Consider the following 13,538-nt stretch of genomic DNA (forward strand, 5'->3'; position numbering starts at 1 on the left):
TCAAGGCCTTGCCTTTCCCTTTTGCCTCCAGTAGCTCACCATTGCCAATTCTGACTTTGGACTTGAAGGTAGTGTCAAGCTCCTTGAATATACTCTTCTCAGAAGCCATATGGTGGGTACATCCACTGTCAATCAGCCAAATTTTGCTAACCTTGCTCGAGCTTGCAAAGCATGATGCTGAAAAAACATGCTCTTCTGGTGCTTCAACCTCTTCTGCAGCTTGAGCTTGGCTTTGAAATTGTGGTTGTGTTTTTGACTTGCTCTTACAAACCTTTTCAATGTGGCCAAATTGCTTGCAGGCTCTGCATTGAATGTCTGGTCTATACCAGCAGTATTTCTCAAGATGAGTAGTCTTCTTACAATGGACACAAGGTGGGAACTTCCTTTTGACAGGTTCTTTCTTCTTCTTCTCAGTCCAAGGCTTTTTGCCTTTGACATTTAAGTTTGCACTTGAGCTTTCTCTGCCTCTAGCCTGAAAAGCCCCTTCATGGTGGTCCTCCTGCCTATTTGCCCTTCTCTGCTCTTGAGCATAAAGAGCATTTATAAGCTCTGTCAAAGGGATTGTTGACAAGTCCCTTGAATCTTCCAGAGAAGAAATTTTTGCTTCATACTTCTCTGGCAAGGTTGTTATGACCTTCTCAACCACTCTTTGGTCACTGAATTCCTCCCCAAGCAGCCTTATATTGTTGACAGTTGCCATGATTCTGTCAGCATACTGCTTGATGGTTTCTGAGTCCTTCATCTTGAGGTTTTCAAAATCTCTTCTCATGTTGATCAGCTGCTGTTGCCTGGTCTTGTCAGACCCCTGAAACTCCTCCTTGAGTTTGTCCCAGGCCTGCTTTGGAGTGTCACAAGCCATTATTCTTGTGAAAATAACATCAGAAACTCCACTTTGAAGGCACGACATAGCCTTGTACTTCTTGGCACAGTCTTCATTGTGCTGCCTAATCTGGGCTATAGTCGGGTTAGCTCTTAGTGGTGGTGGCTCAATGTCATTGAGAACAACATTCCACAGGTCGTGTGCCTGCAGGTATGTTCTCATTTTCACTGCCCAGATGTTGTAATTTTCTCCAGCAAAGACAGGTGGAGGAGGTGGTGTAAAACTCATTTTTCAGCAAGCAAAACAACCTCTTCTTCTTTTGTTTCAAACACAATTTGCTTAGTGACAGTGTACAACCAAGGCCCTCAAAGACTGAAAGCTCTTGATACCATTTGTTGGAACACTGGCAGCAACAACCAAACAATGAAACACTAAGAGCATAAGCTCTTCAAACAAAGAAGCGAAACACAAAGCATCAAGAGCATAAGCTCTCGGTTATGAGCGAGAAAAAAGAAAAAGAAAGAACAATGGCGCAGCTCTTAGAAAAGAACAAAACAGAGAACAAAGGAGGAAGAAACAAAATAATTTACTTGCTCACAAACGTGCAGCAAGGAAGCAATCTAAGTTTCACAACGATATGCTTAATTTTTCAATAAGAAAACAATACATTTATAGCTAACTACATCGTTATTACTACCTAATACCACTAAGTAGCCTAGTAACTTTAAAAACATTGCTTGTACACATGGATAAGTCGACTTATCACTCAACCAACCCATCAAAACATCAACATCAAAGTTCATTCTCAACCAAACTAAATTACGAATCATTATAGTACCATGCATTTTAACAAAACATAATAGCAGCATGGTTGGCCATTTTCAACACTCCTCCTTGGACTCCATGCTGCAATACCGGTCATTCATCAAGTTTTTGAACTTGGCGCTCTTAGATGCTTTGATTCAAGTGACCAATTCATTTTCAACCTTGGCCTCATTCACAAACAACAAATCGACTTACACACTTGACTATCCCAGTCTTTTGTGTCAAAGATTTGTTCACCAAATGGAGTCTTCTCCTCCTTCACAGCCTTGGTTGACAACACATCTTGCCTTGTTTCTTTGCTTCTTCTTGCACAAACAGTTCGTGAGTATAGTTTGCTTGCCTTCATTCTCGCCATTTTGGCTTGCAATTGACAGCTCACACTTTGCTTACTGTCTTCAATAGGCTTGCAACTATTCAACACACATTGAGCTTCCACATGTTGTTGAACTCACACCTTTGACAGACTCACATCTTTGCATATTGTCTTCAACAGTGTCTTCAACAGCTCGACTTTGCTAAGCTTGCGACTTTGACATCTTGCTAAGCTTGCACATTTGGAAAGCTCACACCTTTCCTTGAAACTCCTCCTTTAGCTTATTCAAGCTTGTTTGGAGGTCTCATAAGTTTGAGCCGATGTTGAGCAGGGGAAGCAAAATCAATGGTCCCTTAAGACTTAGGCTCATGATACCATTTGTTGGATAAATGGCAATGGCAGTAAAAGAAAGCAAAACGAATGAAAGAAAAACAAAAGAAAAGAACTCAAGAAGAAAATTTGTAATCGAAAGTCATCATAATTTCATTCAAATTTTGAATATATGAAGGTTACAAAAGTATTTGATAGTTACCTACTAATTTAACTCGCCCTTACTTAATACTTACTAAAAATATAGCAACTTGTATATAAAAGAAAGTCGGCATACCAGCTATTACATCGATCAATCTTTCCTACTAACTTAGCTAACTCATTACAAAGATTTAGGCTAAGTTCCATAGGAACAAAATATTCAAAAATAATTTTATAACTGAACCAACTCCATTTCTTTGATACAAAAAGATATAGCAGACTAAAATTGTACAATTTGTCATTGTTGGTCTTTGACTAATTTGTTCTTTGTTGGTTCTTTGTTGCAATGCAGCCACGGCTTCAACAGAAAAGAATAGTAGACAAGAAGAAGAAAGAAAGAAATAGGGAAAAAGTATGACAAAGAAAATACATAGATAATAATTTGAGAATAAAAGAGAATAACTTATTTATTTTTATTGTGTCCTCCTCAACACCACTCCCTAATTATATAACAGAGTCTTGGAGTTGTTATAATCACTAAAAATCAGAACTACCTATATATTTATAGGTAGCAAGATCGAAACCAACCAAATCATATGTTTTGATTTGTTTCCAAACTCATTGTATTATTCAAAATATAAAAAAATAACAACAACTAGTAAAATGAGTACGTAAGAACTACCCCCCTCGTCGACAGGATCCTTGACCTCAAGGATCGAAGGTTGGGGAGTGACATCACAGATCAGCCAAATCCTCCCAAGTAGCATCCTCTTGAAACAAATTTGCCTATTCAATCAACACCTCGGTCGTTGCCTGGTTTCCCCTATTTACCAATCTCCTATCTATAATCCGGACTGGCTCTTTTGGAAGGGTCCCATCTCAATCCATTACTGGTAGGATAGGTTGAATTGGTTACTGTCCAACATGATGTTTAACCTAGGACACATGGAAGGTTGGATGCACTCGTGAGTCTGGAGGTAGTTGGAGGCGGTAGACGACTTCCCTAATCTTGGTTTCCACTTTGAATGGCCAAAAATAATGATGAGTTAATTTATGGTTGAAGACCCTCTAGAGGCTGTGTTATCGGTACGGTTGGAGTTTCAGATAAACCCATTCTCTCACCTGAAGCTGTCGATCACTCCTCTTATCTGTAAAATGTTTCATTCTCTCCTGTGTGCGTTTGAGGTAGAATTGCAGCATTTTTCTTGCAGTCTCTTGTTGTTTAAGGCTTCGATCTACACATGCCACACCCAACGAACTAGCTAAATACGGCAAATGATGTGGAGGTGCCTGCCCATATAAAGCTTCATAAGGCATCTCCTTGATAGCAGAATGGAAAGTGGTGTTATACCACTATTCAGCTAACGACAACTAACGACTTCATTTTTTTGGTCGTTCCCCAGTCATGCATCGTAAATAAATTTTAAGGTACTCTTTTATAGCTTACATTTGTCCATCTGTTTGCAGGTGGTAAGCAGTTGAATGGTGAAGTTTTGTCCTAAGCTTAATGAAAATTTCCTGTAAAAAATTACTGACAAAACCCTTGTCCCTGTTGAAAACTATGGTGTCCGAAAGACCATGGAGTTTGAAAATATTATCTAAGTAAGCTTGAGCAACTGTTAGAGCCGAGTATGGATGGTCCAAAGCCACGAAGTACTCATATTTTGTTAAACGGTCTACTACGACCCATATGGTGTCCTTCTCCTTTGAAATTGGCAACCCGTCTATAAAGTCCATGCTTACATCTACCCACGCTCTAGTAGGTATCGGCAGTGGCTGCAAGAGTCTCAGTGAAGCTGATGGATTATATTTGTTCCTTTACCAGACACTACATTCTTTCACCCATTTTTTTATGTTTTTGGATATCCCTTTCCAATAGACCCAACCTGCCATGTGATGTCATATGATTGTAGTGCCCGAGTGGCCCCTAAGGCACTGTTATGAAAGAAAGTAAAAAGCTCTTTTTGTATTTCTAGATCAGATCCCACCACCAACTTTCCTTTTCTTTTAAGACACTAACCATCCCATGAGTATTTTGGATGTGAGCTAGGATTTTGTTGCAATTAGACACACAACTTACTTAATTGTGGGTCGTGTTTCTATGAATTTTACATACGATGCCGCAATTTCGAGACAATAGAACTTTTCACTATTCAAAATAATTACTTCGGGGAGCAGTCAGGTTGCCGAGAAAGAGCATCGACTACTATATTCTTACTCCATTTCTTGTACACAATATCAAAACTATATCTTAGCATTTTGGCCACCCATATTTGTCGGAAGGGTGTAATGGCCTGCTAGTCAGAAAAGAAACGGATGTTTTGATGGTCGATCCGGATATTAAGATGTCGACCAACCAAATACTGGTGCCATTTCTTAATAGCTAATAATGTTGCTAACATTTTTTCGTAAAAAGACAGCACTTTATACCTTACCTCGAAGGTCTTGCTTAAAAACACCACTGGATGACCCTATTGATGGAGGACAGCCCCAGCTCTAATATCGCTGGCGTCAGTGTCAACACAAAATTCCTTGTCAAAATCAGATAGCACCAGGATATGGGCTGAACTAATGGCCACTTTTAGAGCTTGGAAAGCTTCATCGATAGACATTGTCCATACCCATTCTTTCTTCTTTAAAAGCTTGATAAGAGGTTTAGCAATGGTTTCGTACCCCTGTATGAACCTCCTATAGTACCCCGATAATCTCAAGAATGATCTAAGCTCCTTAGTTGAACGTGGTTTAGGCCAGTTGAATAGATTATTGACATTTGATTGATCCATAGCCACAGTGCCACGAGAGATGACATGGCCTTAGTACTCAATGCTGGTAGCCCCAAACTAACATTTTTCTTTTTTAGAAAATAACTGGTGGGATCGCAAGATGTTTAACACTTGTTCTAACTGTAATAAATGTTCAGACCATGAGTTAGAGTATACCAATATGTCATCAAAGAAGACGAGTACCGATTTCCTCAATAAATGTTTAAAATTGAATTCATTAGAGCCTGAAAAGCATCACTAAAAACTCGTAATGACCTTCATGATTCTGAAATGTCGTCTTGTGGATGTCTTCTTTATGCATGCGGATTTGATGATAGCCGGCGCGAAGATCCAATTTCGAAAAAAAATTGCCTGACCAAGCTCATCTAATAGTTCTTGTATTACAGGAATTGGGAAATTGTCTCTAATAGTTAACTTATTTAATGTCAATAGTCCACACATAGATGCCAACTCCCGTCTTTTTCTTTTACCATTACAATTGGAGAAACAAACACACTATTACTGTTTCTAATAATCCCGTTGTGGAGCATCTTCTGGATCAATCGTTCCATCTCATTTTTCTAAATGACCAGATAGCAATAAGGTCTCATCTTGACTATTGCCGATTTATTGCTCAGCGGAATGCGATAATCTTGTAAACGTGACGAGGGTAGCCCAAATGGTGTTTGAAACACGTCATTAAATACCTCTAAAATATTAAGCAAACCCCTAGGAATTGGTTCAGGTGGCAATTGCAACGATGCCTGGTTAGTCATAGCCATCAAGAGTGATTCCCCACAATAGAAAAGTTTCTAGTAACCTCCCGATCTTGCAAGACTTGTATAACCTCCAGCTGAATGCCCAATAACGAACATTCATTTCCTTCGTGATTATATCGCATTGACAAAGCCTTGAAGTCCCAAGTAATGCTCCCCAAGGATAAAAGCCACAGCACCCCCAAAACCATATCATAACCTTTAACCAGTAGAACAAAGAATTTTTTTGAAAAACGCAGTCGTTGGGCCTCCCATTTCACCCTCTGGCACAACCTTTGGGTGAATATACTACCCCCATTAGCCACCATGACCTTCAACTTATGTTTTTGACTGAAGGATATAGCGAGCTGCCTCACCAGTCTTACTCCTATAAAATTTTGCGTGCTTCCCGAATCAACCAAAATAATAATGTAAGCATTTCCCACAGATCCTGCCACCTTCATCGTATGGGTACCTTGGGATCCTTGGATGGCATGGAGCGAAAGTATAGGATCTTGGGCCACCGTTTCGATCGGAGACCCCATTGATTGCTCTAATTCCTCATGGGCCTCTTCCCCATCCTCATCTGATTCTGAATCCAACAGTAGCTGATATAGCTAAGACCTAACACATTTGTGGGCCACACTATATATGGAACCATACCAAAAGCACAGGCTCTTTTTTCTTCTATTGTCAATCTCTGCGCCCGATAACGTCTTGCTAAACTTCTTTGGTGAACCTACCGTCGGAGCTGACTTGTGAGCTGCATTTGGCCCCATGGAACCACTATTATTACGCATTCCCCAAGGCTTAAAAGTTTAAGAAACAATACTTATATGACTCTGAGTGGAAGACTTCGCAGAAGTATAACTTCCCATCAAGAGTGGCTTCCTAGGAGATTGTTGCAATGTGCCTTCCACTTTATGCGCCGCTTGAAATCCTTCTACCAATGTTTTTGGCTTGAATAATTGTAAGTACTACTCGATTTCAGTTTTCAAGTTACTAGTAAATATACTTAAGGCATATGATTCCGACAACTGCAATTGATTCAACAAGCTAACAAAAGTGTCGTGATATTGGTCCATCGTCCCCTGTTGCTTTAATGCCACTAAGTCAGACATGGGGCCTTGAAAATAACTTGACGCAAAATGCTCCTGCAAGCTTTGTGCATAAGTTTCCCAAACCAACATGTGAAACCCCCTTGCCATTGTACATAAAAATGGTGCTAGTCGATAGCCTTACCCTCCAAGTGTAACATAATTGTTCGGACCCTAGCATTGGAAGAGACCCTTTCGACATCAAAATATTATTCCAATTTTGCCCACCAACCTCTAAAATTAGATCCGTCAAAACATGGACATTCTAGGTTGTGCAACTTAAATAAGTGATCTTCTACATGAGACCACAGACTGACATCAACCTTTGGTAAAAAGGAACAAGTGCCCTTCAAAGGTGAGTTAGGAGACGTTTCTTTGGGCAAAAACCTGATTGGTAAAACACCTAGAATTCCCTTCCCCTTATCATTCGACTGTCTTGTAAAAGCTATAGTAGATGGCTACACACCAGCAACAGAAGTAGACGGTCGACCCAAATATAGTTCCAGCAGTCCCTGCATTTTAGATTTGGTCTCCCCTCATAACCCATCCTTTAGTTCCCTCAACTTCAGCTTGAATTCTTCCTTGAATTCCACCATTAACTCTTTCAATTCGTCATTCAACTTTGTGCTCCACTGGGAAACATCCTCCTATAGTTTTGCCACTATTTGTTGCAGACTTCCCACATCTTTTTGAAGTTGAGTAGAAACGTTGTCGCCAGACATCATAGATGGTTGGCTCAGATACCTTGTTAATTACTGGAAACGGGTTGAATTTTACTTAAGAATTTGCGGCAACTTATGGCAGAAAAGAATAGTAGACAAGAAGAAGAAAGAAAGAAATAAGGAAAAAGTATGGCAAAGAAAAGAAAAAGATGATAATTTGAGAATAAAAGAGAAGAACTTATTTATTTTCACTTTGTCCTCCTCAACTCCCCTCCCTGTTTATATAATAGAGTTTTGGAGCCGTTACAATCCCTAAAAATTAGAAATACCCACGTATTTTCAAGCAGCAAGATCGAAACCAACCAAATCATGTGTTTTGATTTGTTTCCAAACTCACCGTATGATTCAAAATAGAAAGAAATAACAACAACTAGTAAAATGAGCATGTAATACCATCATATCACTACCCTCATCTTCGTCTTTATCCCTAAAATGAACCTTTTTAGGATCAAACTTTCCCTAGAGAAATCTCCAAGTCCAGTATTTTCCCAAGAAGAAGACATTAGTACTTGTTTAATAACACTTATATTTTAATCCGCCACTTTATAAATTTCATGAATTAAGTTGTTTTTAATCCCTCGATTTTAAGAGTCAAAGCCAAGAAAATTGTTGATAGTTTCCTTTGTTAATTTTTCCTCTACGGCCACCTATCACCACCAATTCTTTTCATCACTTAATGGCAACTGCCAAGTCCCATTATAGGTAAATAATACTTGATTTCATTATATTTTTAGAATCACCTTTCGTGATCTCCAAATATCAGGTTTTGGCATGGAGATTAAGTTACCCTGCCATAGTTTATCTTTAGTGTAAGTTTGTATGATTTTCTACTTTGAAGCAAAAGTGTTAGGCAAACCGTAGAAATGTGGCTGACTGTAAATTAATTGCTTCTAGGTTATGGAAATTTAGAAATTTAGTTCGTGATTTTTACGCTTTAAAATATTTTACTCAAAAGGGCGTAGGGATGAAAATTTTCTATTCAAGTTCTTTAAAATTTTTATAAATTTAAATTAGTAAAAATAAAATTACACTTTAGCTCCCTAAAATGATAAAATTTTAATTTAATCATTTAAAAATTATAAATATTTAGGTTATTAGAATAGTGAAATTACATTTTCCTATCGTAAAAATTACAATCTAATTTCAGCCTCCTAAAAAATTTTCTGGTTTCGCTTATGATATGGCACCTATATCGACAAAAGTTATACATTTTATTACCTAAAGGTAATGTGTTAACCTTTTAGTATTTAATTCGAGTTTTAAAGTTTTTTTTGAAGTAATTCAACTTTTAGAGTTGATTTGATCAAAATTCATAATTAGCTAATAATATTAGCAATTTACTTTCATCAAATCAACCCTAAAACCCAAATCAAATCATATTCATTGGACTATATTTGACAAATTAAATGCAAAATTAAATAAATTTACAATCAACAAAATTATGAAGAATTCAAATATAATAATATTAGTAATTAAATTTCAACAAATCACTATTAAAACCGAATTAGACATTAAGAAATTAATATCATTATCTCGACTACCAAAATATATCATTTTATCAAATACAAATATCCCATTGGATCAAAAATTACATGCATGCCATATAAAGAAATTGTCAAATGATATATTCAAAATGAGCTGAAACAATTTATAGATGAAAATCTTGTTTCAATCAATTCATTAGACCAACTTGCACAGTATTAAGAGTACAGATAAGGACTGTGCTAGCTAACTCTGTTATTGAGCTAGCCTGTTAGCAATAGCAGTTATTTATATATATTCTATAAATACTATTGCTATGATGTACAAACTTGAGATACTAGACTAAATATAAAGAATTCTTTCATTACTCAACACATTTTCATTGTATTCTTTCAATACTTAGTACAGTTTCATTCATTCAATACACAATACATTAACAAGTCACCGTTGGTGTTAACACACACTATGCCAACAATGCCTTCTTTGTTTCTGTGGACAACATCGCTAAGCGCATTAAACTCACTTTGTTGTTAACATTTGTATCAAAATGGCTTAAGCTACGGGTTTTTACTTACGGATAGGAAGGAGCTGTCGGAGCGTGATTTGGGGGCGAAACTTCAATTTCCTGCTCATCTTGATGATGGGAAGAAGGAGGAGAAGAAACAGGGAAATCATTGAGAAGAATGGTACCAAGACCAATTTCTTTTGAAGGAATTTGGAGGTTGTTGATGTTAACGTTATAAATCAGCACATCATCTTGAGATTCAACTCCATTGAAAAGATGTGGTTCATGTCTTAGAATTTTCTGAAGGTCCCTTTCAAGTTTTTGGATTGTTGTAAGACTATTGTAAACAACTGCTGACCTTTTCCTTGAATGATTTCTCCATGAACTTCCCAAATCTTCAACTGCATAATCAAACACCCAAAATTTTATAATTTATTTACTCAACTTCTAGGGTAGAAACAGTCTAATTGTGAATGTCACCAAAACCGAAAAGATAGTCTTTTACTTTAATTTACTAAAATTTGATTTTCATATTTTATAAAAATCGAGAAATTAGTTTAATTGGGTAGCACTGTTAAGTTTTGATGTTGAATCATCAACTCAATAATTTATATGCAAGCAATTAGTAAAAATAAGCACAGCATTTCATATGTTTACCGACAAACTTTCTAATTTTTATAAGGTATTAAAATAGAAAGATTAATTTCTCCATTTTTGTAACGTAAAGAGGTGGGATTCATAATTAGACTCATATTTGAAATATATGCATGTGTACTTGATACATGGGTGACTCGAATATAACATGTTAAAGAAAAATATATAATCCTTCTAAATTTTAATGACACTATCTATCATATTAAAATTGTTCATACAATAAATACATGTGTTTTAAAAATATTTCATGCCATATCTAAATTGATATTTAACGCCTAAACTAACATTTAGGATACGGAAAAACTTGATTCATACAATAATTATAATTTTAAAAAAATAATTAAACCATTAAAACATTCATATAATAAAATAAAGAAAAGGTATGAGGTAAAAGTAAGTGGATAATGGACCTGGATGAAAATCATCATCTAGATTCTCTTGTTTTATAGAGCAAAAGTTGAGATTATGTGCAGTTGAAGACTCAGAACTTGCATAATCTCCCATGGCGGATGATGAATAGGAGGCATTGCCATTGTTAGTCACAATTGATTTAGGCACTGCTTTCCGTTTCTTCTTTTGAATAATTTGAAGAGTACTCTTGGGTATATAGTTTTCCAGGGGTTTCCCTAATCTGTACCTTGAACCACAAGCATTGCACAAAACTGGTTTCTCGGGTGGTCCGTTTCGCCAAAGTGGTGTGTCTAAAATAACCAAAACCATCACGAAAATAACAATAGCGGCGGAGCAGACGGAAATGGAAAATTTTTCATTTAAGCTTTTTATAAATTATAAAATTTTAAATTAGTAATAATAAAATTACATTTTAGTCCCTCAAAAATGATAAAAAAATTGATTTAATCCTTTAAAAATTATAAATATATAGACTACTAAATTGGTGAAATTGTATTTTTACTGTCGTAAAAAAATACAATTTAGTTCTGCCCAAAAAAATTTTCTGACTCGGTCACTAATTCATAGATCGATTTAGGATTAAACCCGACAAGATCTATTAAATAATATTTCATATTTAATTAACATATTCTACACCAAAATAATTCAAATAAGGAATATTTTTATTAGGGTTTACTAAAAAAATTAATATTTAAAACTCAAAATCATATGATAGTGAGAATATAATTAATTGCAACAAATATTTATAAATTGAAAAAAGGGGGGAAGAGAAAAACTCACTGTCAATCCCACAGTGAAAACAAGGTCCTTGTTTTTTCATTTTAGTCCCAAATATAAAATCCCAATCTGTGAAAGCCAAAATCAGAAAAGATTCGAAGTAAGCACTGTAAAATAAATATAAACTTCTACAAAGAAAAACAAGAGACTTACTTGAGAACTCAATATCTACCTATCAACAAACCCTCTTCTTTTTTTCAAATTTTGCACTACCCATTTCTCCCAACATGCTTGTGGAATCCATATAAATGCGTTCTATTGTGGGTTCCACTATGTGTATGTGTGATGTGGCAATTCTCCATTTTTTTCTTCTCTGTGAAAAAAAAAAACCTTATAATTGGAAATATTTTCCAAAATTGCATATTTATTTTATTTTTATTAATTGCTTTGGATATTTTACAATGCAACAAAATCATCACATTTATGAGGCATAGAAAGATACCATATATATAATTACCCTTTACTTCTTTGAGTATGAACTTATTAAATAACAACACATTAAGAGTTTAAGCCAAAGATTTATTATTAAATTTTTTAGTTAATATTAATAGGAAAAATTCTACCAAATTTGATTGAAATTTTTAATTTTTATCAAACTTACGAAAATACTACTAACGTTTTCGAATTATTATCAAGATGCCACTCCACCGTTTACCGTTATTTGGATAATGCGAATCTGATTGTAACATATATTTTTTTAAAAAAAGGTAAACTACTGAAATAGTCACTTTTGTTTATCTCAAGTTACATTTTAGTCATTTATATTATCGTATTGTAACATTTTAGTCATTGAGCCATTAATTGTCGTTAATGGTGTAACGGTAAGCTGACGTAACACGTTAAATCATCATTTCAAACAAAAATTTTAGGTTAATTTATACAATCGATTCCCATATTTTTTTCTTTTATGTTCTTCTAATTTTCTTTTTTTTTTCTTTATTTTTCATTCTCTTCTACTTCTCCTCTGTCTTCTTCCCTTCTCCATTTATTTTAACGTAATTTTTATATGTTTACCATTTGTTAAAACTAGTCTTTATACTTTTATTTTTTAAAACAATTTAATTTTTTTCGAGTAAGGTGAGCTTGTGGAGTAGTTTTAACAAATGAAAAACATAGAAAAACTACGTTACAATAAATGAAGAAGGGAGGTAAATAGAGGGAGAAGCAAAAGAGAATGGAAAAAAAAGAAAAAAAATTAAATTGCTCAAAATAAAAAAAAGGACCAAGTGTAGAATTTAACCTAAAATTTTCATTTGAAATGATGATTTAACATGCCACGTCAACATATTGTTACACCGTTAACGAAAATTAACAGTTCGGTAACTAAAATGTTACAACACAATAACGTAAGTAACTATAACGTAATATTTCAAATATAAGTGATTAAAATGTAACCTGGAACAAACAAAATTGACTATTTTGATAGTTTACCCTTAAAAAATTATTTATTCCTAATATTAAATTATTTATTTCTGATTTCTTTTCTTTTTTTTCCTTATCTTCCTCCTCTCTTTTCCCTTTATTCTTCTTCTTCTTCTTCTTCATTTCTTTTCATCTTATTTCCCTGTCCCAACGAACCCTAACCGCCGAAGCATGAAACCAACTTTTGACCTAAACCTGATTTCGGTAAATCTCTTATTGTCTTCTATCATTTGCTAATGTCCCCAACATCTCCTTCCTTCTTTGCAGAGAGAGAGGAAGAAGAAGTGCAAACTCAATCTAATTCAGTGATGAGCAGCACCTTGATGTTAAAATATCAGCCTGCAGGAACACCGGAAATGGGCCAAATAGAATCGGGAAAAGAAAGATGTCATGGCAAGATCAGGTCTCTTGCTTGTAATAGAGGTGCTTACTGCTTAGTTTGAAGGATTGGAATACTAGTCTCCCTCCCTTTATTTTATTTTAATTGCTCCATGTTGTTTGCTTTCTGCATTTTTATCTCGA

General features: G+C 35.4%; 2 protein-coding genes across 2 annotated transcripts; both read right to left on the reverse strand.

Annotated features, from left to right (window-relative positions):
- Positions 1 to 4,900: 4,900 nt before the first annotated feature.
- Positions 4,901 to 5,212, reverse strand: LOC128034913 (uncharacterized mitochondrial protein AtMg00860-like). Its single transcript, XM_052624311.1, has one exon. The coding sequence runs from the start codon at positions 5,210 to 5,212 to the stop codon at positions 4,901 to 4,903; it is 312 nt and encodes a 103-aa protein (XP_052480271.1).
- Positions 5,213 to 9,818: 4,606 nt separating this feature from the next.
- LOC105786022 (GATA transcription factor 26) lies at positions 9,819 to 11,126 on the reverse strand. Its single transcript, XM_012612267.2, has 2 exons — positions 10,817 to 11,126; positions 9,819 to 10,153 (listed from the first exon to the last, which is right to left on the reverse strand). Exons 1-2 carry the CDS (start codon positions 11,124 to 11,126, stop codon positions 9,819 to 9,821), a joined length of 645 nt encoding a protein of 214 aa, XP_012467721.2.
- Positions 11,127 to 13,538: the final 2,412 nt, after the last annotated feature.

The sequence above is a fragment of the Gossypium raimondii genome, chromosome 1 (genome assembly GCF_025698545.1).
Source record: "Gossypium raimondii isolate GPD5lz chromosome 1, ASM2569854v1, whole genome shotgun sequence".
In the NCBI taxonomy this organism is placed as follows: domain Eukaryota; kingdom Viridiplantae; phylum Streptophyta; class Magnoliopsida; order Malvales; family Malvaceae; genus Gossypium; species Gossypium raimondii.

Excerpts from the sequence above, each read along its gene's own strand:
- LOC128034913 (XM_052624311.1), bottom strand. The coding sequence starts at position 5,212 with ATGGATCAATCAAATGTCAATAATCTATTCAACTGGCCTAAACCACGT.
- LOC105786022 (XM_012612267.2), bottom strand. The coding sequence starts at position 11,126 with ATGGTTTTGGTTATTTTAGACACACCACTTTGGCGAAACGGACCACCC. Across the intron at positions 10,154-10,816 it reads AGATGATGATTTTCATCCAG|TTGAAGATTTGGGAAGTTCA; the intron begins GTCCATTATCCA and ends TTGATTATGCAG.